This window comes from Pseudonaja textilis, chromosome 1, assembly GCF_049901715.1.
Source record: "Pseudonaja textilis isolate UNSWEBS1 chromosome 1, rPseTex1.2, whole genome shotgun sequence".
Taxonomy (NCBI): Eukaryota; Metazoa; Chordata; class Lepidosauria; order Squamata; family Elapidae; genus Pseudonaja; species Pseudonaja textilis.
In genome coordinates, this window is record NC_141990.1 from 92,532,368 (window position 1) to 92,559,313 (window position 26,946).

The 26,946-nt window shown below is 36.6% G+C and overlaps 1 protein-coding gene across 3 annotated transcripts; it reads right to left on the reverse strand.

Annotated features, from left to right (window-relative positions):
- Nucleotides 1-1,483: 1,483 nt before the first annotated feature.
- On the reverse strand, nucleotides 1,484-26,224 carry TRMT11 (tRNA methyltransferase 11). Of its 3 annotated transcripts, none has more exons than XM_026705460.2 (13): nucleotides 26,098-26,224; nucleotides 23,497-23,562; nucleotides 19,891-19,964; nucleotides 17,940-18,021; nucleotides 17,747-17,839; nucleotides 14,660-14,794; nucleotides 14,063-14,219; nucleotides 12,034-12,114; nucleotides 11,020-11,184; nucleotides 7,835-7,907; nucleotides 6,346-6,477; nucleotides 5,534-5,654; nucleotides 1,484-2,105 (listed from the first exon to the last, which is right to left on the reverse strand). In XM_026705460.2, the coding sequence occupies exons 1-13, from the start codon at nucleotides 26,170-26,172 to the stop codon at nucleotides 1,974-1,976; spliced, it is 1,386 nt and encodes a 461-aa protein (XP_026561245.1). In that variant the 5' UTR covers nucleotides 26,173-26,224; the 3' UTR covers nucleotides 1,484-1,973. The 3 variants fall into 3 exon arrangements, with proteins under 3 accessions (XP_026561245.1, XP_026561246.1, XP_087797651.1); XM_026705461.2 differs by having other exon boundaries at nucleotides 26,087-26,194; XM_087941525.1 differs by lacking the exon at nucleotides 26,098-26,224 and adding an exon at nucleotides 25,760-25,890.
- Between the last annotated feature and the right edge of the window lie 722 nt (nucleotides 26,225-26,946).

Here is a 26,946-nt window from a genome sequence, read left to right on the forward strand (position 1 = left end):
AATAACAGAATTGGAAGGGACCTTGGAGGACTTCTCATTCAACCACTGGCCAAGCATTTCAGACAAGTGGCTGTTCAATCTCTTCTTAAAAATCTCAAGTGACAGAGCACCACAACTTCCGGAAGCAAGCTGTCCACTCATTAATTTTTCGCACAGTCAAGAAAGTTCTCCTTAGTTCTAGGTTGGTTCTTTTCTTGATTAGTCTCCATTCATTGCTTCTTGTCCTGCCTTCAGGTGCTTTAGAGAATGGGCTGATACCCTCTTCTTTGTGGCAGTCCCTCAAATATTGGAACACTATACACTGTAGGTACAGTGTATATAGTGATATATACATTGCCTTGTTACAAACGAAATAACATAGCATTCCTGGTCTTCTTGCCTCCTGTGGCAATGGAAGAAGTGTCAGGGAACAAAATAATAGTCCAAAATAATGTCTTAAATACTTGGGGGAGAGAAGGGCGGGAGGGGATTCGAAGCACTCCAAAGCACCATCAGAACAGGCTTTTAAATCAACTGTCTCTGCCAGGGGCAAGAGACTGGAATTTAACATAACTTGGAGTCAGCTTGGCTCTTAGGAGCCAAAACAATCTGTTGCTGCCAAAGCAAATGACCCATTTCTGGCAAGGAAAAAGCCAATCCATCTTTGAGAGAGACAAGAGGTCATACAGAACTTGTAAGGAGGCGGCCTTGTCTCAGGTATCTTCTGGTTTTAGAAACTAATTGTATGTGTAGAGAGAAGTGGAGATGGGGAGAGGATTTTCTCAGCAGTGGTGCTGCTGTTTTGGAAAAAAAAAATCCTCAAGTGGCAATCTCCTCATTATTTAATTTTAGAAGAGCTATATAACCATTTTATTCACCAGGCGTTTGGCAGCAACAGAATGTGATTTTTCCCTCCCATTTCTTATTCTTACCTATTTCCACTGCATCCAGTATTTGTGTTTTGTAAAAAGTTACTGTTTTTTAATTTACATAATTTCTGAGAAGCTTAACACAATATTATGAACTTATCACAAAACCCATTACTAAAAACAAAAATCCTTTAACAAGTTTATGATAATCACAAATGTAGAAATGCCAAACATGAGTGTTGAATGTCTTAAAAATCCAAGCTAGAAGTTACGCAAATAAGGGCAGATGTCAATTATTGATATTTAAGAAAGAACAGAGGAAACAAATTTGGCATAGATCAGTTAGTAGAAGGAGACTTCATTAATTCTAATAGTCACAACCTGCCTTCCTACAGTGACATAAAACTGATTAACAAACAAAAGGGGAAAAAACATCAATCATTACAATCATTTTAAAAGATAGCAACACAAATACCAAAACCAGCAACACCAGGGCTTATTTAAAGTGACAGTAAATCCAAGATACAGATGAGCTTCAGATGTATAATACCAAACTGGATCCTTGGCAGGAAGGAGGGGTTCGTATTGGCTCTAGAAATGGCGGTAAGAAATGATAATTGCTGCAACAGACAACATAATTTTAAAATTCAGAACAAACTTTTCTGAATTTATTGTATGGCAGTTACAAAAGAATAAAGGAAAATGAAATAGATGTTCACAATAGTAAAAAAAAAAATTAAAACCAAAATACCATTGTATTATTCCTAAGACTTCCAGATGTTCACAGCTAAAAAAAGCCAAACAATAGTCTTTATTTTTGCTAGAGGTAACAGACTGAAAGGCTAATAGTGATAAAGGTTGTAATCAATTATCATTAGAACTCAAAGTCCTAAAATAAATTAAATAAAGGTCAAAAAAAATCTTGTGCAATAATCTGGTATAAACAAAAGTTAATGAAAAAGAACTGTCCTTCACTTATGTTGTGGTTTTTGCTTTGAGTTAAAAAAAAAATTAAAACAGTATTTGTTCTCTGAAGCTTCTACATAATGTAGAGGTCCAGATGTTTTAATAGCCAAATACAAGCCTTGTGCATTCCTTGCTTTCATTTTTTCCTTTCCAAACAGATTACTTTTGGCTGTCTTTTTTTTCCTTGGCAATCCTCTTCGTCACTCCACTGAAATATTTCTCACGAAAGGAATCATGACATTTGTACTGCAGATACTGGCTATCCAATATGTGAGAATTTTTGTCGTCCTCCTATATGGGATTAAAAGACAATGTGAAGACATGAAGCACGCTTTGCTATGTCTTGAAATCCTAGAAGAGCTCAAACTGCTAAACTAGGGCAACAATACTAATTCTTACCCTACCCTTCATTTTTCTAAATACTTGGTTGCTGATTTCTTCAAAGATCAGCTGGTGATGATGATGACAGTATCAACAGTATCAACAACAAAATGGATTAGGCATGATCACACCTGCCAATCATTCTAATTATGACAGGACTTGCATGCATGATATTTCAAGATATATGAATTAGATGTAAAACAGTTGTTTTAATTGACACCGCATTCTACCCTACTCCAGAGATTTAATGAGACCTATGATGCTTCCTGCATTTTACATGCTAGTTCAGTTGTTTTAATGTCCTGCTGATGGAGTTTCCTTACTTTGTGCATTATTTGTTGCTGTGAAGAGTCTTTAATGTGAGTCAAAATGCAAGGCAGAATTAATTCTATTAGTAAACGAGTAATGAAAATGTAAGTGCCTGTTAGTGTGAAGCATTGTCCCAACCAAGCAGATTAGTGCATGCTTATAAAGTTATGCTGGGGACACTGCATATCTGAAGACATTGGCCTCAATTTAATAAATTATTGTTTGAGAGAGAGAGAGAGAGAGAGAGAGAGAGAGAGAGAGAGAGAGAGAGAGAGAGAGAGAGAAAGAAAGAAAGAAAGAAAGAAAGATAGATAGATAGATAGATAGATAGATAGATAGATAGATAGATAGATAGATAGATTTATATAGGAAGATTGCTTGAGATAACAGTCCTTAAGCAAATAAAAGTAGTTAACAAATAGGTGCTTTTAGCATGTATTTTACTCTGCAAACACAAAGCTCATAGGAGTAGCCAAAACTACAAATGTACATTTTCGTTTCCAAATGCAGAGGTATTCAACTTCTGAAAGAACTCATATGTTGAGAAATTTAAAGTTAACTGAATAAAGATAATGCAAATAAATCTTTGGGAATACAGGGCATAAAGATTCAACCTATCTAACAAACATTCTTTTAATGCATTTGCTCCCTTAATAATAAGTTCTTGTACATAGTGATCTGAACCGTACTAATATGAATAACATTTTCAACAATTTGCTTAAAATATACATTATCACAAGAATGCACACCCTAATGTTACAGTAAAATGCTACTAATTCTAACAAACATAAATGTTTATCCTATATCACTAACATAAGGTTACAACTGATATGCTGGTCAAATACAATTAGAGGCTGGATTAGAGGCTGGATGGGGATGCATCAACACACGGAAGATGTTTAGATGACACAATCATCACAGTAAAAATAAAATATTATGATCCTGTTCCTTTGGATTACTGCATCGACACCTGTCAAGTCTAATGCTATTTTTATCCACTGGAGGTTGAAGGATTTCTTCAAATTTCTTAAATCTTTATTTATTTATTTGTCTTAAATTGTAAAACCAAATCTTAATCTCTGAAATGTGACTGGTTAACAGACTTTTAAGATTTTTCATGGGGTTTTTATTAACATGTTAAGTTATGATTTAAAAACAAGCTACCGGAGTGTGACTAATACGCTCCTATTACATTAGCTATATATGCAACAATAATGTTTTCACATACACTGTTAGGACATGAAAATATCTTACAGTTCAAACCAATAATTTAAAGACAATATTGCCTTTAACAACTGCAAAAGTAATACATACATCTCGCTATTTAAAGATCACATATTTGTGAATTTTCACCTTAAAGCTCCACTTGAGCGTGGAAACCCATTTATTTCAGACTAAGTGTTTAAAATATTTTTTCCTGTTTTCTTAAGATAGTTATGTATTTTCTTGCTGGCAGTGCAAGCAATTTAAATTCCAAATGACCAAAGCTAATTTATTGGTACGGAGTTACACATTTATTTAAAATTGGGTTCTGAGAGGTAATTTATGCAATATAATAGCACACATTCATCTAATGCATTATTATTCTAGGAAGCAGAAAAGACCATTTCAAACAAGATACTCAGTCCAGATAATAAAGAATTTTTAAAAATTCTAGTTCTTGTAAGCCTTTTGCTATTTTATGGTTAAAGGTTTTTCAAGTAATTTTCCAACATCATAGTTAGAAAATATTTCTTTGTCAGTATGTATGCTTATTTTTATCAATGTAAAATTATGGTACTCCCATCCCTTTCAAAACTGGAGAAGCTCCTTAAATTTTTGGTATACTAACTAAAAAGGGGGAAAATGCAACAAATGCTATTGTTAATAGAGCACTGTGTAATGCAGTACTTAGAATATGTGCGTGAGTGCACATGTATATTTTCAAGTGTTGATGTCTTGCTACTGATCACAAGAAAAATGGCATAACTTTACCAAGCTATGGTAAAGTTTTTAAAGTTCATGTCAGAAATTGCAATTTAAAAAATCACAACTGCTGCCAAAGAGTTCATCATGAAGTCAGGGGAAATGATTTTTGAGAAGACATCGAGAGGATTGCCCTGTCATAAAATAATAAAATGCTTTACTTTGTCTACTTAAATGAGATTACTCAGTAACGCATAGATCAAAATGTATTAGATGTAAATAATTTTTCACTTGTCTTAACTGCATTTTTTTTATTGTTTCTCGCTCTGATTAATTTTGGGTCTCTTTTAATAATGTTAAATTTGAAAAAGAAATCTGGAAGCTGGTAACAATCAACGTCTAGTAATGACGTCTCCATATGATGTTCTCCACATGAATTGTGCAGACAGAGGACTGTATGAATCTAATACATCCACTAGAAGGATGGTGTCTTCCTTTCCCTTCTATTCTCTTTGAAGTTTCATTGTATGAGCTGAAAGCAGCTCAGATTCACATTAATATAGCAGCCCGGGGAACTGTATCTAGAAACTCTATCTAGAGGCTGCTTTCAGATGACTTTCATGCTTTTAAAATGGGTGAGGGAAGACCATAAATTCAGATGAATATCAGAATCAGATCTGGTCTATGTATCCAAACAAAGAGACACCCTGACACATTGCACAAAATATTCCAAAATTGTGATCACTAACCTCCCTTACAGAGAATAGGGGAAACTCATAACCTTTTAAGTTAAGTTAATGTGCCACGCTTAACTAAAGCAAGTAAAATGAAGAAAATTAAATTAAAGTGAAGAAAATAAAACAGGGGGGGAGAGACTTAAAAAAAAACCCATCAGATATTCTTCAGAAAGAATGAAATGAAACTAAACACTTCTTTCCTGGACTGTGTTCAAGTTCATTAAATACTTTGGCTTTCTGTTTTGATATTTATAAGCATTCATAAACTTTCTAAACTTGCTTTAAAATATAGCTTGGCATGGTAAACACCTTACAACAGTGCAGTAGAAAAACCCATGAGAAAGCTGACAGCTCCTTCCTTGCATGAAAGCCCATCCAAACAATTACCTCAAATTCTTTCACCTTTTCCATGGTTATCAGGTATCTTGATGTGTGGTTGGAAAGCGTCTGCTCACAGTTGCTAACGAGTTTCAGGCAAGGGTGCTGAGGTATAATCTCTTCTGTATATCTGGAAGGAATAAACAGTCAAAGAGCTTATGAACAGTAATATATGAATCTGAAACAGAACTGCCAGAGGGGTTGATTCAAACTGAATTAGACTATACACTTCCACATGGTTCATAGCCTTATTAAATTTTCCAGAAACAATGTGTGCTAATTGCTTTCAGAATCCGTAGAAGAAAGAAAGAAAGAAAGAAAGAAAGAAAGAAAGAAAGAAAGAAAGAAAGAAAGAAAGAAAGAAAGAAAAGGGATTCAAAAGATAGATTGCAGATAAAAGTTTGGTTTAAAAAGGATAAATATACCATGTGGAATTTTCTTGCAGCAGTTATTTAAATAAATTATTAAAATCTGCCTAATAGAAGCATTTTTTAAAAAAGCTGTACATACAATGCTAATCTGTTTTTCTAAATCTGAGAAATATGTTTCTACCATCCTGAGCTTATTAGAGTAAGGATCAGTTACATATGTAATTAATACCCATTTTCCAAGCTGCAAATTGTTTACCAATAAATCCAAATGATTTCATTTTCAGTAAAATCTAGCAAATATCCACAGTGTTTAGTACTCACTGATTACCATGTGTTTATAACAAAATAATATACAAATAGGTAAAATATCCCACCCAGCTTCAGAATCTATTCTCTCCTGTTCTATATATTAAAATCTGAGAGCTATTGTAATATAAAATAGGGACTTACTCTGGTTTGTATATAGGCAACCAGTAGACCAATCTTCCTCCAAGAACCAAATACTTTGCCGCAAATTTTAACAGGTCAAAGATTATATCACTCAGCTGATAATTTGAAGAAACTAGGTTATGATTTTCAGTGCTAGGAAATAGTTTGAAAAGTAATTAGTAACAGTTATCGATACTTGGATGTTTCACAGTAAGAACAAAAACCAAATATTTATTAACTATCACATGAAAAGTTTTTTTCCCAACTTTTAAAAATACACTAATCTGCTTGGTCTGTTCACTCTAATTAAGAATAAGCGTAAATAGAATTTCTCATATAAAATTTGAATTTATGAAAGTTTAATGCACTCTTCATAAGAGGAGCAAAATTGTAGCAGTAATATAGAAATTAAAACAAAAAGGATCTGGAAAAACACATAGCGATTAAATTTAATAAACTTTGGTGAGAGATGGAGTGGGACTTGAAAAGGTAAATGATGCAAGATTATATTTAGTACAGATTTCAAACTGACGATTTCTGGTCAATACTTTAAAACATAGCATTACTGACATGCATAACACATGTCTAATATGGAATTGGCTTTACAAACTCAATTATTTATAGGAGTTTGGATGAAACAGAAGATAGATTGTGCTTTGAACCCCAAATAATCAATTATATTGCAAAAGTTCAGCCAGACTACTTCAGATCAGCCATGGTTTGGCAAAACAAAACCCATAATGTTTTTGAGTCTTTGCCAAAATAAAACCCACAGAATCCCAGAATGATTTAATAGGCTGAATATGGCAAAAGTGGAGTGCATGGCTTCCCCGCTTCCTCCAAGGGGCTTTAATGCTTGTTTGATCCTCTTCCACAAGCTACTGCTATTACCTCAGTGTGACTTAACCCACTGTCTGCCTTTCCATAGCCTTCCTCTCCTCACATCTCCTTAGCTACCACGGACCATGCGAGGATTTTGTCTGCTCTCACTTCTCAAAACCACTCTTGTCCAGAAATATGTTTCATTCCATATCAAGAACAAAACAGCCCTGTTCAACATATAAACCAAAACTTCAAAAACATACATGTTTCAAACATGCATGAGAGAAAACCTGCTCTTCCATGTATGCAGCATGTTAGTAATTTGTTATTGCCAGTCTTCAAAGTTACAATGACATCTGGTAAGATTTAGATGAAGAACTCTAATTAATATTAGTGAATAATCTTTTCTTTTGCTCGTTTTATCTATTTTCCAGAGATTACACCAAAATGCACCACTATTTTTCAGATGGGAGCAATAATTTAGATAAATTCCTAATCCCAAAATTTATCCGAGAAGAACAAGAGATACACAAACCAAGCAAATGCTATATAAAAACTCTCTAATTAAAAACAGCATGATTGAATTGGTTACTACTTTGGCAGAAGATTACAGCATTCAGCAAATGTTTTCACAGCCACAGCTAGCTTTCTGTTCAGATTTGTGATTCATAATCCAAGCTCTGCCTACCTTTTTTCAATCATTTTTGGTGTTTCCCGCTGTGAACCAATTTTTCTGGTGGCTTCCCGAATGCCATATGGTGCTACAAAGAAAATAAATACAAGACACATATTGGTTTACACAACTCTGAAATTTTAGCTGCTACTGCTACATTAACAGCAAGTATTGTCTCCATAGTCTTAATATACAAACAGATACACCTACATTCAAAGCCTGTAATCCAATTGTTGAACCAACTACACTGACTTCATTCAAGGACCCAAAGGAGATCTGTTGTATTTAAAATCCTATTGATAGTTAAAATAACCTGGTGTTCCCACACAGATTAGCCCATGCATTCTGATGTTCTATCCTATATCTGGTCACTGATAAAGACTTGACTGACGAACTAACCCACAGAAGGCTATGCTGTAATACATCGGCTAATCTTTTAACACAGCACAGAATTCTTAGCTAGAGAGATCAGACCTCTGTCTTCAAATCAACATTCAGCTAACTGAATTTGATCCTGCTGACTTAGCTGGTTTTATCTGAACATAATACAAATCCTTTTTAAAAAACGGTTTTTCAGTGAGCTGTGGCCTGAATGACTTTTTACTGTCTTTACCACTTTGGGCATCTCAAGGGAATGGGAAACAGAATGCAAGTATTTATAATGATAAAATCATGATATTGGAAAGCAATTCTTCTTTTGTGCAATGGCTTTTCAGAGTCAGAATGTAGAGGAGGCATCCGCATCTGCTGCTATCCAGACCTCTAAGCTCCCTTGGGCTAATTGCTTTAATTAATTAACTCACCATTAAGATCCACCGAGCTTTGGAAATGATGGGTGGTCTGTCACCATGCTCTTCCCCCTCCTTAAAATGGACTATTCCCTTGCTCATGCATCAGGTTTAAAGTTTTGTTAAACATGCAGCAGAACTTTGATGCGATTCTGGATAATATATGGGAGCGCTTACAAAGGTTCCATTAATCTCAACAAACCCCAAACTGAAACCAGTGAAATGTTATAAAAGGCTCCATTGAATCAAGGACTAGAAGGCACTGTTCATTAACTTAAATCATTTGATTCAGCATTTAAACTGTAATTCTTTATAATTTATGTATTTTTAATAAATCTAGTAAAAATGAATCAAAAGTAAACTAGAAGAGGAAAAAGTCAAAATAAAAATTCAGAAAGTGCAGAAAAAAGAAAAAGGAAAAAGAAAAAGGCAACAAAGACAATAATAAAATAGCTTCCAACCTTCATCACACCAAGCATAAGCTGCTATAGTATCTTTTCATCCCCTTTTTAAAGTCACAAATAAAAACTCTTCTATCCATACACAATCCAGAAATTGTCACCTTTTCAGTTCTGGTTCAGCAAAGTCCATTAGAAGTTACCAGAAATGTCAAACAAATAGTTTATCCCTGAACAAATACTCCCATCTTTATATTTCTCCCTTTTGCTCTTCATAATGTTAACCTTTAAATCATTCCAATGGTATCACAAGATCTGATCTTTCAGCAATCCTTGGCATTCAAGAGGAGCCTTCAAAGCTTTCACCAGCCTACTTTGTAAATCTCATAAAATGGCATCACCCAGGGTTTCTTGTTGCAGCTGTTTTATGTCCAGATCTTTCCCCCAATTTGTGGTTGTTTCCCACAAATATATTATTTAATTGTATACTTGTTTTTCAAATCTTATCACAAAAATAGCCAATATTCCAAATCTCTCTGGTCTTCCAATCCACTTAAAACTTTAACTTTTTTTTTTGCCAAAGGTATATTTTTAAAAAAATTCCTAAGTTTCCGTTTAAAATTTCCTAAATCCAAAAAAAGGTAAAACATACCAGGCGTCAAATTAAGCTTGCCGTCTTGAAGGTCTGTGAAAGCCATAAAGTGGTTAAATTGAGCATTTCTGACTTATTAGAAAGTGAATTTAGCTGAATTAAGGTCAAGTTTTAAAAGTTCTAATGCTGCTGAGAGCAAAGATTGTCTCCCTTGGCTCCTGGCACTCAAACCTGTGGGAGGCTGCTGTCTCCTCACAAGGATCTCAGCTGTCATTCCAAGCATCTGTGGGCAACCTCCCCTTTTCTCCTTCTCCAGAGCTTTCACAGCAGTTGTGGTCTCTACACTGCTTTTTATTTTACATTTAATTCAGCATTTAAACTGTACATTTTTAATTGTTCACACTTCAACACTGTTGTAAAACTATTCTTACTTTACTTTATAGTAAGTTTAATATTTTAGTCCATTTTCACATTTAAATATTATTTTATTTGTTTATTAGATTTACGTGCCCCTTCTCCTCTAAATGTCGGATGATTATTAATAAATGAAGGATACTTTAGATTTTTCTTCTTATACTCTATGGAAAATATTTTTGGAAGCAATTAATGAGAGAATTCATTTTACCATCAGTATTAAACCACTAATTTACACTTTTGCTCTGAGGGAAACAGAGCAAAGATAATGCTATAATTCATACCTTCTAAATATTGATTCATTAAAAGTATTGATTCAAAGGAAAAAAAATCCCATTAAAGATGGGATTTGATTACTTTTATGAAATTCACAATGCTTCAACAACTAATAGAGTTAAATAGGTTCAATTTAAACAAAAAAATAATTTTACATTATTTATTCCATGTGAATATTTCATTGGTATGGTGTTAAATTGCGTGTTACTTTTCCAACCAAGTCACATTTCTTAGATTACATAATCATACATAGCAAAGAGGTATTTTATCTTATTAGCTTATTTTAGCTCATTTAGCTTATTACTGGAATTTTTCTAAGCAATCCCAATAAAAAAGTAGCCCAATAAGCAAAGGTAGGAAAACTCTGACATATGGTATTACTCTAGAAAAAAAGAAAGAAGGAAAGGCAACAAGACATATAACATACATGCAGCAAACAATGCAGCATTCCATTAATATTATTAAGCCGTTAATAATTTATACTCATTGGAAATTATTGTAACTTGGCTGGAAAACTAAAGGAGAAACCATCATATTTTGCAATGCACACCTAGAATTCCTATCTGTTAGCTTATGGAAATTCCAGATGCAAGCATTACATTTGAAATTAAGATGCTTCACATGTACTAACTTTACTTTTTTTGAAGATGGGTTATAAGAACAAATGCTTATTTACTCATTCACAGAAATAAGCTTGTATAACCCTATTTCTGGTTTTGCATCTTAACTTACGGTCTGTAATGATTGCGTCAAATTGCACTCCCTTCCTCCATATGGGTTTTGATGCATCAGAAACAAATATGTCAAGGTAGTATTTCTCCAAACCGTACTGGCGAAGGTTGGCTCTGATATTTTCATCAGGTCCTCTCCACTTTTGATTCTTTCTACTAGCTTTGCCTGAGACCGATGAAGAAGGGGAAAAAATTCATGGTGAGATTAAAATAATCCCCAATGTTTCTTTTGTCGCTGCAATTCACTTATATTCCATTCAACTAAATAACATTTGGTAAGAATATTTCTCTTCACCTTAAATTGATCGCATGTGAACATCAATGATGATACCACCTAATTCATAATAAAATAGTCACAACTGTTCAGTAATTTCTAGAAAACAAAAACTTGCATGGTAGCATTTGCAACAGATAAGGCTCAGGTTACATCCGTTCTTTCAGCGACCATTCAAACTTACAATAGTGCTGAACAAGGGAGACTTATGACTGGTCTTGGGGGTTCCAGTCATCACAAGGAAGAACCCAGTCACAAGACTGTGATCTGGACACTCAGAGCCTGGCTTGCAATTACAAACCTTGCAGTTACCAGTGTGGTTGCAATTTCCCTTCTGGTTTTACAAATGACGACTATCTAAATCAACACATTATAAGGAAATCAACCCATGACTCTCAACTTTTGGCTGGGATTTTATGCATATACGACTAGTTGATTACATCCCCTAGATTTTTTGGATAATCAACCATCATTCTATTTTGAAAACAGCCACTTAAAAGTCCCATGTGACTGAAAAATTAATCTGAAGAAAGGCACTCTCTTCCTTGAACAATCAAGAGTAAAATTCAACTGCATTTTCTTTTGACAGTAAAATTGTCTGCCTATCATAGCTCACTATGAGAAAGACTATGTGAGGTAGTGAGTAATTGCTACTGTCTGATAAATTTCCTGGGTTCAAGAGCTGTTTTGGGACTTATGTAATGAATTAATTTTTACTAGTAAATAATGAAAAGGACATACCCAATCCATGTACAATATTATAATCTATATCTGTGCCGCAGACATATGCTCCAAAGTGTGCAGAAGCTATAAGAAGTCCACCTGCAAGCCAAAGAAAAGGAATAAACTATGCTTATTATAATTCACCAAATATTCCACAGTAGGGTGGAGCACGACTATTCATAAAAATAGTCATTCCCAACATACTTGGAGTGCTTAAATATTTTGCCTTGTTTGTGTAGCATAGACTAGGCGACTGACATCATCATGCAGAAATAATAATTTTTGACAATTGTTTTAGGCAGCCCTCAGGCCATGAACATTTATTTCTACTGCCAGAAGCTTCACCTTTTCTCACTAGTGCAAATTGTTTTAAATATTAATATTTAAACTGTCTTTGTAGAAAAATTAATCTATTGCTACTTAGCGCATACCTGATTTTGAACCAATTATGTCATACAAAAAGTGCATCTCATACAACATGTGACACAAGCACCCTCTACTGTTTTGTTCAAGAAAAACAACTAATTGAAGGAATATCTGGAGTCACGTAAGAAATAGCATTGTTTAGATAACACAGCAAATTTTTAAAAGATCTATGATTAACTTCAGTATAAAATCTGAAATTTGTTCAGAGCAAAGAGCACACAGATAGCTTCCTTGGTCATACAAATCCTAAGGGGATTTTTTTTCATACACTTTAGTGCAAGAAGGAAGGTATAGTATCAAATAATTATAGACAATAAAGGAATCTAAGCATGACCTTGGGGAAGGTTTGAAACAACCATTAAAGGCAGGAAGGAAGATATGAGCTTTTAAGGAGGAACTTGGAGAAGTAATTACAGTCCAGAAATTGAAGCAAGCATCAGAAAGAAACTCAAGATGACCCTGTCTTGATTTTCTTCAATACAGGATGAGTAGAAGGAAATTTGGAAGAAGCTTTCAAGAATCAACACTTGTGCCCCATAACAGTGTAATTCTTCTAGAATTCCAGCAATGTCTTCTGTTTCTTGAATCTGAAGGGCTGACATCGATTTTCAAAGCCTCTCCAAGTTTTTTTTTTGTCCTGTCTTATACGAAATATATGAAATCAAGACAGGATTACCTTGAGTTTGTCATATTTGCTTCAGTCTCAGGAGTGTCCAATCCGTTTTCCAAGTCCCTCATTAATGGCCCATTCTTTGATTCACCTATTAGCATCTTGTTCCTATCTTCCCCATCTCCAAATTCCTTTGCATAAAGCCACCAGCTCCTCAGTCCTAAACATCTGTATTCCTTTCCAAAATATTCTATAAACCAGTTTTCGTCAGTCCAAATGTATGGGATTTCTGAGAGGTTATACTGGAATGAACCATAGTGGGGCAATGTCATAGATATAAACTATCCTTGTTTCTTTTTTCCTTCTGGATGAATCACTGCTGAGATTTTAGTCATCAAACAGGTATTCTTGAACTGCTTCCAGGGTATATGACTGATGCTGCAGTTTCTTTGAAGCCAATGACTTCTGATATCAATTGCAACAGGAACTGCATGAATAAAACAATTAAGCTGAATATTTTTTGGTAGTTGTAAATTCTAAGCAGTGATCTGGTATGGTTATAATGAAGCTCCAAAGCTAAAGATTAACATTAGGGTTTTTATAAAGAAGGCATGAGCCTAGGGAGTAAATCACATTTAGATTACTGAGGAAGTTGCATAATTATATGTGGACGATATATACTGCATCTGTATAACTTTGTTTACCAGCAGGAAGGAAAACCCATGCCCAAGTACCCATTCTCAGTGTTGCTTAACTTCCACTCACAATATGCTTCAGCATTTCCATACTGGCTGAGGCTGCTGGGGAATTGTTGTTTAGCAACATCTAGATTGCCAAAGGTCTATAGAAACTGCATGTTCCCAAAAGCAAATTCTTCTGTCTAAAAACTTGGGAGATGACGAGATAAATTTAGTGAAATAAAAATAAAATATGAGCAGATTATAAATGTACAACATTTCATGTCTTTTTTCCTTAATAAAGTTTGGAGGAGAGGAAAGAGAGGAGGGATACCTGTTCCCACAAAAGGATCAAACACAATATTGTTTGGTTTTACTTTTCCGTGGTTTGCCATGATAAAAGCCAAGCCGGAATGCATGCTCGTGTTCCCAATAAAATGTCTTTTTTTAACACTGTAAGATTCAATAAGTTCCCTTTGTCCATTGGCAATCTGTGGAATACATGGTTGGGAAGGCAGTGAGAAAAAAAGAACAAGAAAGATTTATTTTGGTTACCAAGCACTTCTAAAACATACAAAAACAAATAAAAAATTATTTTTAACAAACACACAGAGGCGTAGATTTTATCAAGTTACCATGTTGAACACATTAAAAACAGCACTCTTAATATGCTTTCCAGTCCAGAATATTATTTTACTTTTCAAAATAATAGAGTTCAACTACTAACTTGAAAATTATAAAGAGAACATATACAGTATCTAAGCTTTAACAATTCTGAGACACATAGTACATCTATTTCCTTTATATCATCCATAAAGTCATACTTTTCAACATTTACTTCTTTCATATTCCACTCTGCCAATCTGCCATGGTTGTATTGTTATTGTTTTAAAAACCGATGATTTCATTATTAATGTAGTACATTACTCACCCATCTTCCAAAGTACAAGCTAATAGGCTGTTCTGTACTGTTGCCTAGATAAATTCCATGATCTTCTAGAAACCAAAACGTATGATCTGGATTATTTAAATCTACACGTCCTTTAAATGGTAAAAACTGCAAAGACTACATGGTGTGAGGTGAAGGTTGGAGAGAAGAAGAGAGGAATTGGAAACAATGCATTAATCAACAGTATTATATATATGATATTTTTTATCCCGATCTACAGTATCCTCCTTACTTTTATGATAATAGGTGTGCTACAAATAATAAAAGGCATCTACTGCCAAAACATAAAATGTGTACTATTCTTAAGCTACAAGATTATTTTTTACAAGTTAATAAAACAGCATAGAATAAAAAATATAGCACTGGTCATCTATTAAAACCAAAATGCATCAATTGTGTTATGCATTCCTGATGGAATATACACTTTTTAAACACTGGGGTTTTTTGTCATGCCGGTCAGTCTGAATCCAAGGAGAATGACAGGGAGTGGAAGTGTGGCTCCACTGGCTGTGGAGGAGGCTGAGGAAGGGCAAAGTCCAGCTGGGCAGAGCAGGGGGAAGAGAGTTCAGAGGAAGACCCAGGCCCACCCCCTCTTCATCCTAGGGCACACAGGGAGGAACAAAGAGAGTAATGTGGGTTGTGTGGCTTACAAGGGAGGAAAGGGCTCTGATTCCCTTCATTAGCCACACCTGGGATGAAAGTTTAAAAGAACTGAATGCTGACTGTGGCAGCTGCTGGGAGCAACCATGACTTTATCCTGTGTTGTCTTTGCTTATCTGTGTTCCTGGCGTCTTTCCAACCGTGTGAGTTTTGCTGTGCCTTCACATCTGGAATCCTTGTTCCTGCCCTGCTAAACTAATTACCTCAGTTTGGCTTGATTGACTTAAAGTTACAGTTTTTGTTGACCATGTTTTGGACTTGATTCCCTGCAGTTAAAGGCTGTTCCTGGGAGAGTTCTTCTCCAGCCAGAAGGCAATCTGGACATTGGGGGCAAAGTTAGAGCTATTAAAGGGATTCTTACTGATTATCTGACTGTGTTGCCTTTGTGCCATGGCCCAGGTTATCACAGGTTTTTTTCATCCTTTGAGGGTCAACGAGCATATATAATTGCTTTAGTCTTGAGCTGCATGTGTTTTTTAAAATCAAAACTGTAGAGAGTTTTAATTCACCTAATCACTTTTTACTGCCAGGATCTTTGGGGAAGGTAAATATCAATGCAGGCAATCCTGCCAGGCTATCCCAGGGGTAATTTGACTTTTTTTTCCCATTCTCTTACTAACAGATTGTTGGCTTTGTAGCCTGGCCCTTCCAAGTTGCTGTTCAGATGGGGCAGACTCCTCTTGCCTCCCAGGACCCTTTAGGGTCTCTGCCTGCCTCCACTCTGCTCAGCCAAAGTGTTCACCCTCAGACATGGAACACCAGCCATTGTTCTCGATAGGAGGCTCGTGCAATGGTTTTCCAAGCAAATGTACGCAGCGTGCCCAAAACTAATCCTTTCTTCTCTTTTCCCAACATCTAGGATCTTCATGGTTGGAGTTGCAAAACAGGTTTGTTCATACACAATTCAAAAGTATGTAAGCAGAGTCACATCTGCTGGTTTCTAATTTTTGGCTAGCTACTTGGACATTCCTTTTTTACATTTTGAACCACAATACGCTACTACTCCTATATATTTTACTCTTTCTATACAATTACTTCCTTAAACAAAACTGAAAAATTGTCCAGCTGAATCTTGAAGTGTGCTGGAGAGATGGGAGTTGCAAAATTTCAAGATGGTGGATGACTGTAGTTGCCCCACCTTGAATATATCATATTTAAGACAATTGAGCAACCAAATATGAAGGCTATTTTTATACTATCTGAAGTGAGAAGAAATCAAGAAAGTTGACAGGCTTTATGAAGAGATTATTTCATAGATCTACAAGGTGGGAGGCTAAAGCAGAGCATTGTAAGTTTCCTAAAAGTTGTAAGGGGACATCCAGTGATCTCCCCGGAATGCAGATAATTAAATTATTTAGCCCTTTTTTGTTTTATGTTATGTTTTAGAGTGTTAATGGACACAGGAAACTTCTAAGAAGTAAATCCTCCAAATCTCTCCTCCCCACAAATAGTGATTTGGGATCATCAAAAGCGTCATGCCCATCCTTAAGGAAAAACATGTAAAATCTTGCCACAGAAATTTGGTCGTATTATCACCAATTTTTAGCAAAACAATGACCGAGTGCTGAATAGCACAAATGGAGAACTGGGCAATTGCCTGAGACCCATGGATCATTCATTGATGGTGTGCCTTATGATATAACATAGTCTGAAAAAAGGCACAGAGCAAACAATGCTCTCTTCATTGACTTGAAAAAAAATGAGTGGAAGACTGACTCTACTTGAAAAATTCTGAGCCCCGGGCTAGGAAGACTTTAAAGCTGATTAAATTTTAATAAGAAACCAACAGATCAGCAGTGATGTAGAGGAGTCTAGGTTACAGCTTATGTAGGTATTTATTTAACATATTTGTACTGTATACCACCTGTCTCCCAAATGCTCATGATCATATAACACAACAGCAAAACAAATTTAAACACATTTTATTTAAAAATAAAATAAGCATATAAAATTAAGAAACAAAACCCAATAAAGCTAAATAAATATTAGACAGAAGTCCATAATTCTTCTATTATTAATTTCTTAAATTCTAGGTACAGGTACATATGCCTTTCATAGTTAATTCATGAGAGAGAAATGTGAACATATCATGAGGGCTTCGTGAAGCTTAGTCTGAGATTTGGTTGCAGCCCTGGGAATACACATGGAGGCATGAAATGAATTCTTGAGCACATGAAGGCTTTGCAATGTTACACTATTGAATGAATGAACAAGGACAACTTGGCTGTGCCTCAGGTAAGAAGACAGGACAGAGGCAATTGTGGTTTATGTCTACAACAACAAAAGAATGTTAGCTCTCCAAAGTTATGTTATCTAGGCTGCAATGTACGTACTTCTGTTATGTTTTCCCTCTGCAATATTATGAAATAACAGATATTTAAGCAATCGAAGAACTGAACTATTACTTACATCTATTCTTTGAATCTTCTCTGGTTGTGTTAGCGTTTTGTTGAATGCATGGACTATTATTTTGTAGGTGAAGTTGGACTGTAAATATGGGGCCTAAAACAAAACAAGACAGTTTTTTGATTATGGTATAGGGTATATGGTGCACAAAAGAAAATGCTAAATGAAAAAGTTTACATTTTTTTCTCATACCAACCATTTTCTCTAGTGGATAATTCTTCAATGAAGAATGCAATTCTTCTACAGATTTCCCATGACCCCACAGCTCAAATATTGATCTGAAAGCAAATAAATACAGGCTTTCAAGAACATTTTTATCCTACTTTGATTAAAAACTTCCACTCTCTCTACAAATGTGGTTATTTCAAACAGAATTTATAAATTTACTTTAAAAGATATATAGATAATATTTCTTCAGAGCCAAAGGCCTGTAGCATGTTTATAAACAGTGTATCAGGCACAAAAGACCAAGGCCATACGTGATGTTCCAATTAGACTTATTTATTACTAGTCATGCCTATGCACAAGAATCTACTCAACTAACAGCACTATTTTGGTGCTGGTTAAGGATTAACTTAATTCAGGAGAGGCTGGACTTCATCCATTTGTGACTATTCAGATACTCTAGGCTGATTCCTCTTTTGACTTTGCTCTCAAGGTTCCGTAACTACTCCTACACTATGTAATAATATAAGAGCAGTGAATTATTATTACAAGAAAAAATATATACAGACCCATACACAAATATACATTACATTCACATATAGACATTCACTGCTTAAAACTGTGGTAAAATGTGCAAAATAAAATTGAAGTTGAAATCAACTGACAATCTAAAAGATGACCAAAATGATGGGCTAAGTGTTACCTCAAGCTAGACTCTAAATGTTATTGTGTTATATACATCAGAATTGTCTTTCTTGAACAGCAGTCATAAAATTGCTCTGACGTGTTAGAAAAATGCAAGAAAAAAGATATAACGCACTTGATGTGTCAAAAATCTATAGTGCAAAAAAACCATAACAAATGGACATTATTTTTTATCATTCTCGATTCATAAGGGCGAATACATATTTTCAGGACATATTTAAAAATCAATCTGATTATATTGCGAATATGATCACAATCAATCTTATTTTTAAAATGCTATCCTGTATTAGGGAAGTCAGGAAGAGAAAGGAGGTAGCAGATCCTCTTTAGAATAATTTTCTTGGTTTGTAAGCCTACTAATTCTTGTTGATAAAAATTTGCTACCTTGATGTGGCACCATTCTGATTTGTTCGTAACCAAGAGACAGTAGAATATAATAGAATATAATCTTAATTATATTAAGGGGTTAATAGAGATGTTGAAAAGTAAGTCTGCCAAGATGCAATCTCTTTTGACAGCTCTCTGTAAAGAGTATCTCAAGCAGAGAACATCTGATTCACAATCTTGTATTAATAAATAACATCCCAATGAGCAGCAGCAAATTTCTGTCAAAGTTTAGTATATGTCTGGAGACTAAACCTCTCTAAAGTCTACAAAATAAGGATTACATATTTACTTCCAGTGGCTTTGCAGCAGAGATGAATAAAATTTTCAATACTGATTCTGTACAACTTCAAGTCATTTAATGGTATTTGTACAAAAGGACCAAATAAAACATACAAAAGAAAAATTCCTTGCATCACACCATCAGAAACCAAACCTGAAATCATTTAGTCTCATGCATAGAAACAGTAATAGATAAATAGAGTGTCTCTTTTTTGATAAGATGTTAACACAGATGTAAATCAACAGCTTGCCTTCGCAAGTTGTGGGAGTTCATCACTTGAGACTTTCAAGAAGAGACTGGACTGCCATTTGTCAGAAATGGTGTTAGGGTCTCCTGCTTGGGAGGGAGGTCGGACTAGATGATCTACAAGGTCCCTTTCAAGTGTTAGTCTGTTAAACATCCTAGAGAGGACAACTAAAGCAGGACACTCCAACACTGCAATTCATTAAGCTAGTCGAAGTTCTACTGGCATTGGCAGCGAGAGAGGAAGGGAGATTTCCACCTGTGCTGGAGAAAAAGGATGAGAGAGCTTAAAGGGAACCTTAATGCAGAAGGGAAGCAGAGATATTCTCCCTCTTTTATTGTTATTTTTTAACAACATCAATCTTACTTTGCACATACTGTTCGTTTCATTAGTCTTCTAGCTATCTCTTCCGAAGGCAAGTCAAGAATCCAAAATGGGCTCTGAAGTCAGGAAAAAAACAGCAGTTATTACAAGGAACAGCACTGCAATCGATAACATCGTTATTTAGGCAGCTACAACTTTTCTTTTCTTTCTGTTCCTTTCTTTGTTTCTTTTTTCATATGTATTTATGGAGCATTAATAAAATGTTTCCATCAAAACTACAATACGTGGTATTGCAAAGGAGCAGCCACAGCCAGTGCAATAATAATGGAAATACAACATATAATTATAGTAGGCAAGCGTTATAATTAATATAGTAACCCTGACAGCAGGTACTCTAGAGCATTCAGTTCCCAAAGGCTTTCTGAAACAACCAAGTTTTAATGAGCTTCTAGAGGGGTGGAAGAGTGGAAGCTACCTATGGCGGAGTGGGGTAGATGGGGATAAATTACATGGGATTTTCAGCAGGAATTTTTTTGTGTCCTTGGATGAGCAGGCAGAGTTTATGAGACAGGTAATTTAAAGATTTTATTAAAGCTAGATAATCCATTCTGCAATATTTTCACATTTAAAGCATGAAAATCTGTGGTTATCCTCTATCTCAGTGGTTGCCAATCAGTGGGCCAGGGATTTTCTCTGTGAGAAAATTTTGGTGGTCCGCAGAGAAATGTCATCCCCAAAGCACCCCCCCTGCAAAAATTAATCCAGGCTGTGCAGGAACACAAGACTGCGCTGCCCACATAGCCCGCAGGAACACAAGGTTTGCATCTCTTGCATTGCGAACAACATAAGGAAAAGGGTGGAGGGGGGAACTTGCCCCACTCACCCCACAGCAGAAGTCTTTCTTTCTCTCCCCCAAACTCTGCCAGAAATGAGTCTTTGGGACCCTGCAAGGCATCCTGCTTCAAGAGGCTGCGCCGGAGTGACAAGTCTCACAAAGACTCATTTCTGGTAGAATATGCGGGAGAGAAAGAAAGACTTCTGCTGCTTCTGCTGCTTTCTTTGCATGAAGCCAAAAGTCTCTCTCTCTCTCTCCCCCTGAGAAGAGAGCTGGAGACAGTATCCTGTGATCCCAAATAAAGAATTATCGATCAGTAGGAAAACGAGGTGGGGAATTTTCCTGCAGACTTTTTTGGGAATTTTCCCAGGGCCTCTTGTCCGCGGGATTTAAAATTATGAGTTTGGTAGTCCCTGAGGTCCAAAAGGTTGGCAACCCCTGCTCTATCTTTCTTCTTTTAAATACAGGAACCATTAATGAGATTTTTAATGCTAATTTCCAGTATGCACCCACAAAGCTATTCAGCTGCAAATAACATCATCTATTTTTAAAGTCTGTATTCCCGTTCAGTTAAACCAGTGGTCAGCAAACATCAACAAAAAAATAATTCCTATAGTTCCTGAGATTGAAGAATTAAACTTCTTTCTGCTTCCATTATGAATGCATGATAACAAACCCCATGGGGCACTTCGAATTTTACACCCTTACATTATGTTTGCTATGTGGAATCAAAAAAGTATATTGAACTTCATGAATGTATAACCAACATTTGCAACTTTTATATAGCAGGCCTAAGTATCTGATCCCTCTCTCCTCCTAATGATTACACTTAGGACAGCTATCTAATTAATCCTCCCATGTTTTTATTCATGTTTTCTACGTTGTCTCCCACTGATCCGGAAGGGACAGAAGCAATTGAACGTGAGAAGAGAAAAATATAAAACAGATGATGCTACCCATTCAACTGTACCTTCCATTTGTGAAGAAGGAGGTGGATTGTACTGTTTATGACCTCTGCCACTGGAGAGTTGCAATCTTGCTGTTCACAATACCTATTTGGTGCTCTTCCTTTAATTAGTAACTATCACATCAAGCCTGAACTGATGCTACTAAGGACAGCAAAGCTCTAGAGTAGAACTTTAGCTTTCCTTAGGGAGAAACCAATTAATTACAAAGAAGAGCAGATGATGTACAATGCTGTGTTGGAAAATACTATTTAAATGTCCAGCAAGATACATTGGTGGCAGTTGCCAAGATACAAATTAGAGAAAAGGGGAGGGGAGACATGTTGAAAAATATGAAATGAAGATAAAATATAGCAAAATATATTCCCAGTGCGTATTGGAAACAATTTTTTTTTCTTGCTTGCTTTGTTTGCTTGTTTTAGCCAACAAGGGTCTGGAAACTGATTCATGAAATATTTTAGTGACCCCAAATTTGGACCAGATTTGAAACTGTTGGTCCCTGAAATTCCACCAAAAAACTGGGAAGAAAAAAAGGCCCACATTTTTTTTTAAAATCTCTCATCAGTCCAATAAAAGAGGCAGAGAGAGATACAAGATATTTTGCAGGAGTTTAAATACAGGTAGTTAATAACTTACAAACATTTGTTTAGTGATAGTTTGTAGCTACAACAGCACTGAAAAAAAAAGATTTATGACCATTTTTCACACATACAACCATTGCAGTAGACTTGACAGACTTGCCGCATTGTGCAACAAGGTCACATGGTGTAATAAGATTGGGACTGGGTTAGGGAATTCTATCCTCACTGTGAGTTGTGTTGGGGGTGGGATGCACGAAGGGAAGCTCAGCCAATCTCATTTTACACATGTTGTACTCTGACACTAATGATAATAATAAAGCATTCCCATGATCACGTGATCAAAATCCAGGCACTTGGCAATTGGCATGTATTTATGACAGTTGCACTGTTCTGGGGTCCTGTGATAACCATTTGTAATCTCCCAGCCGACTTCCAACAAGCAAAGTCAATGGGGAAAGCCAGATTCACTTAATGACAAGATGATTTACTTAACAGCTGCAGTGATTCGTTGAACAACTGTGGCAAAAAGGTTGTAAAATGAAACAGAACTTACTTAACAACTATCTCACTCAGCAATGGAAATTTTGGGGTCAACTGTGGTTGTATATCAAGGACTACCTGTATGGTCACATAAATGCCAAGATAAGGAAGCAAATGGCTCATTTTCATTCCAGGGATGAACCTATCCATATATTCTGCTCAGCAACCATACAATTCTGGAATTCAGGGCTCCCAGATTGTTCTATTCTGTTTCAAAGCAGGGTTCACTGGCAAGACAATGCTCCTTTTCTTGGCCTATCTGCTCCTCAAAGGAAGTCTCAAGAAAAGGTGATGTCCTTCAGACTTCCATGATTATCCAGAGATTGCAAGGACAGGGCCAGCTGCCAAGGTATTCTGTCACCCAACTTAAAGATATGGTATCAATTCTCAAAGTTTAGACACGTGGCCAGAAAAATCTCAGATCCAAAAGAAGGGCCCAATATATATGCATACCGTTTCTGGGAACATAGTCTGCATTTTCATGGCACTGAACAATGGTCAACATTTTTCACAGGAAATATTTTTGTTTCCCACATTATACTTTTCAAATTATTTCATGCAAATGAAACACTGCATCAATGTAATTAAAATAACATTCCTTATTATCCTAGGTATAATATACCATAAGATTTTTTATCATGATTAAGATTAAAGCTTGGCTGCAAAAATATTCATTTCCCCAAACAATCTCATGAAAAACACATTTCATCTTCTATCTAATACTTACCTTTAATCTCAGTTCTTGTGAACTGCTGAACCTTCCGTCACAGAGAGAAAGTAAAGACTGTATTTCCTAGAAGAAAGTAAGATATGATAAATCATTTGTGAAACAGAAGTTTAATAAACATCCTAAAATCATCTGTTATTGCATTATTACAGTATTCTTTATCCTTTAAAAAATACAACTTATGGCTGACTTCTTTAAGTATGACTTCAGGACAGCCCGTTTGGTGTATCAATGAAGGCAACACACTAGAAATCAGGAGATCGTGAGTTCTAGTCCCACCTTAGGCACAAAACCAACTGAGTGCCTTTGGGCTAGTCACTTTCTCACTAGCCCAGGAAGGTGGAAATGGGAGGCCACTTCTGAAATCTTGCCAAGAAAATTGAAGGAACCTATCCAGGCCTGTCACCACGAACCAAAAACCGATTCAAAGGCACAAAATAATATTAGTGGTGAATAATCCAAAGGCTGAGTAAGTTTTCACTCTGTAAGTCATATTGGAAAACCCAGAATGCTAGTTGCCGCAGTTGCTTTCTCCTCCCACTCTTTCCATAGTAGGTACAGCCAAATATTACTTCGCTATATTGAAAAGATGGGAAGAAGGCCCATTAAAATATTTACAACTTATTCCGCAGAAAAATATAAACACACACAAATAAAACAGCCAACTCCTTCCTTTCTATGAGTATGACTTTTGAAAACTGAAAACAACAAACCCAGGTACCACTGACAAACCTGGGTTTGTCAGTGGTACCTTGGCAGGAAAAAGAAGAGAAGGCAAAGCTATATTTCAGGTTACCGAACCTGACACTAAGTCAAATGGGGACAGGGCTATCCAACTGGAAAAGCAGCATTTGAGTGAATGAGGATGAAGTGCAGCAAATGGAGTAGAATGTTCTCCATGCAGTGCGGAGTGGAAAGATACAGTTGATGCAGTGTGAGAAAATTTGGGCAAGTTGCTTTCTCAGCAGGTAGCATTTACACTTCCTCATCCATTCTCACCTCCCAATGTGGTAGTTGGCCCAACCTCGCAGAGGGAAGCAGAAAGTGTCCAATCGTAATCTAGGCAGAGATTGCCTAGACAAGTACCAGCAGTTTTCTTGGCAAGGTTTTTCATGGCTGGTTTACCATTGCCCCTTTCTTAGAGCTGGGAAAGTGACTGGCCCAAGGTTACTCCATGGATTCTGTGCCTAAGGCAGGAGTAGAATTCATGGTCTTTTATCTCTTTTTAACACCTACACCAAGCTGCCTCTCCAGTAGCCTTTACATTAACTAGTAAAGTGTTTCAGGATGGCTGCCAAGGGAAGTTCTGGTACTCATGTTGATGTTCAGATTGAATCTTCAATAGAAATCTACATAAAGAAGCTGTAAAGAGTCTGTCCAAGGTTTGAGGTTCCTGCAATTCTATCCAACCTTTTCTTTCTCTCCCGTTACAAAGTGTATTGCAATCAACTTCCATATTGATATGTTACACTCAGTTACAGCAACAGGCATCCCGCCTAGTAAAATGTGAAAGACCAAGGTAGGAGCAGATCATCATGATCGCTAATTGTTAAAATAGAATACCTTTGTTGTCATTGCATTCCACGAATACAATGAAATTTGAAAGCTACTCCAGCACAGTGCCCCAAACACCACATCACAATCATACTACAGAGTATATAATAATAATAATAATAATAATAATAATAATAATAATAATAATAATAATAATAATGATAATAATGATAATGATAATGATAATGATAATAATAAATCATCACAAATGCACACTTTGATTCAAGACAATTACTGCCTTGGGGGAAAAAAACTGTTTCTCAATCTATTAGTCTTCATTTTAAGACACTTATAACACCTCCCTGATGGTAACAGTTCGAAATATGAATATCAAGGATGAGAACTGTCTGTGGAGATTTGTAGTGCTCTAGGGAAGAATCTGGTCTTCTGTGCTGTGTTTATAACTCTCTGGAGCATCTTCTTATCCACTGCAGAGCATCCAGCATACCACACCGTTACACAGTATGCCAAAATGCTCTCGGTGGTAAAACAGTAAAAAGTGACCAGTAACTTCTCACCCAGATCTTCTCACTTCTCAACTGACAACTTGAGAGCACACAATCATAATTACTTTAATAAAAATCCTACTTAATACTCTGAAGCTATGCTCAAAATGCCACGGGCTACACAACTATAACTTGAACTAATAGAAATTCTCATAACGATCTCTCTTCCACCCCACTCCTTCCTTACGAGTCGAGTCGTTCACCTTTATTTTATTTTTTTGCAGCTTGGGGAAATAAATGCTCCAAGGGTCCTAGTAGGAAACCCGCCACCTGGCGCGTCACCATGCCAACGCAGGGACGACCAAAGGCCTACCCGACCCCGTTATATTCGTCTGCAAAAACAAACAAAAAAAAAAAACCCAAGGTTGCGGGACTTCCGATTTCCTTTTGCAGCGCGGGGATAAGGGAAAAAGACTTAATTAAAGCGCCCGAACCAAGGCGCGGCTGCCACAGATCCGCAGGCGCGCGAGCGTGGCGCGCGCTCAAAGCCCCCCCCACCCGGGAAAGTCCAAATGGCAGGCGCCCCACACCTCGGACTCACCGGCAACCGGAATTCTACGTTCTGCTGCGCTAGGAGCAGCAAGTACTGCCCGTAGCCCGTTCTCCCCAACGCCATAGTCCCGGCTCGCGCTCTTAAGTAAGAGGCGGCCGTACGCGCACGCGTGGAGCAGGAGGGGCGGGGACAATGCTGGGGAAAGGAGGAAGCGGGGTCGAAGCGGCCGGCGTTGGAAAGAGAAGTACAAGTTGTTGTTTTTATCGATCTGAACGGTGGGGAAGGCGGCAGGCCAACTCTATTGTCACTCTGAATGTACACGAATCTGCGTGTATTTAAATTAAAATGAAATTTCGTTGCCTACAGAACTTACTGCGTCCTTACGGACCCCGCCGCCATGCAACTACATCCGTGCAAACTTTTGCTTGGCTTAGTAAAAAAATGTGTAATTTTTTTCAATAGGTTCGGTTGTTAAGACGAGTAAAGAAATAAGCACCGGTAGGGAAAGCTGACCCAGCCAGGTCCTTTCGCGGGTTCTGATCTGCAATATTTATTGTTAACGGAGAGAGAGCTGCAGTTTGCTGAGAGGAACAAGAGAACTCGCGTCTTTTTTTTCCCCCCAGCTCGGCGAAATTTGCACCTCGGCCCGGAATGGGTGAATCGGTTCACGGTAAACGAGATCCGCTTAGGAAATCGGGGCTCGTAGCTGAGATGGAGGTTAGCAACAGAACAGAAAGACCGAATTTCCAAAACAAGGAGGGGAAAAAAAAACACCATCCTTTTCTTTAGGATGCTAATCACCGGATCTAGGATAACAACACAATTACAACGTTGAACGTTAGCTCCACCTTAAGAAGGCGTCCGGCCGTGCGGTGGGAGCGCCACCCTGTAGTAAGG

Bases quoted from the DNA above. Each gene is read 5' to 3' on its own strand.
- TRMT11 (XM_026705460.2), bottom strand. From the start codon at position 26,172: ATGGCGTTGGGGAGAACGGGCTACGGGCAGTACTTGCTGCTCCTAGCG. The intron at 17,840-17,939 runs GTTGGTATGAGA...GTTTTGTTTTAG, and splicing joins ATTATCCACTAGAGAAAATG to GCCCCATATTTACAGTCCAA. The intron at 12,115-14,062 runs GTATCCCTCCTC...TTTGGCTTGCAG, and splicing joins TGATCCTTTTGTGGGAACAG to GTGGACTTCTTATAGCTTCT.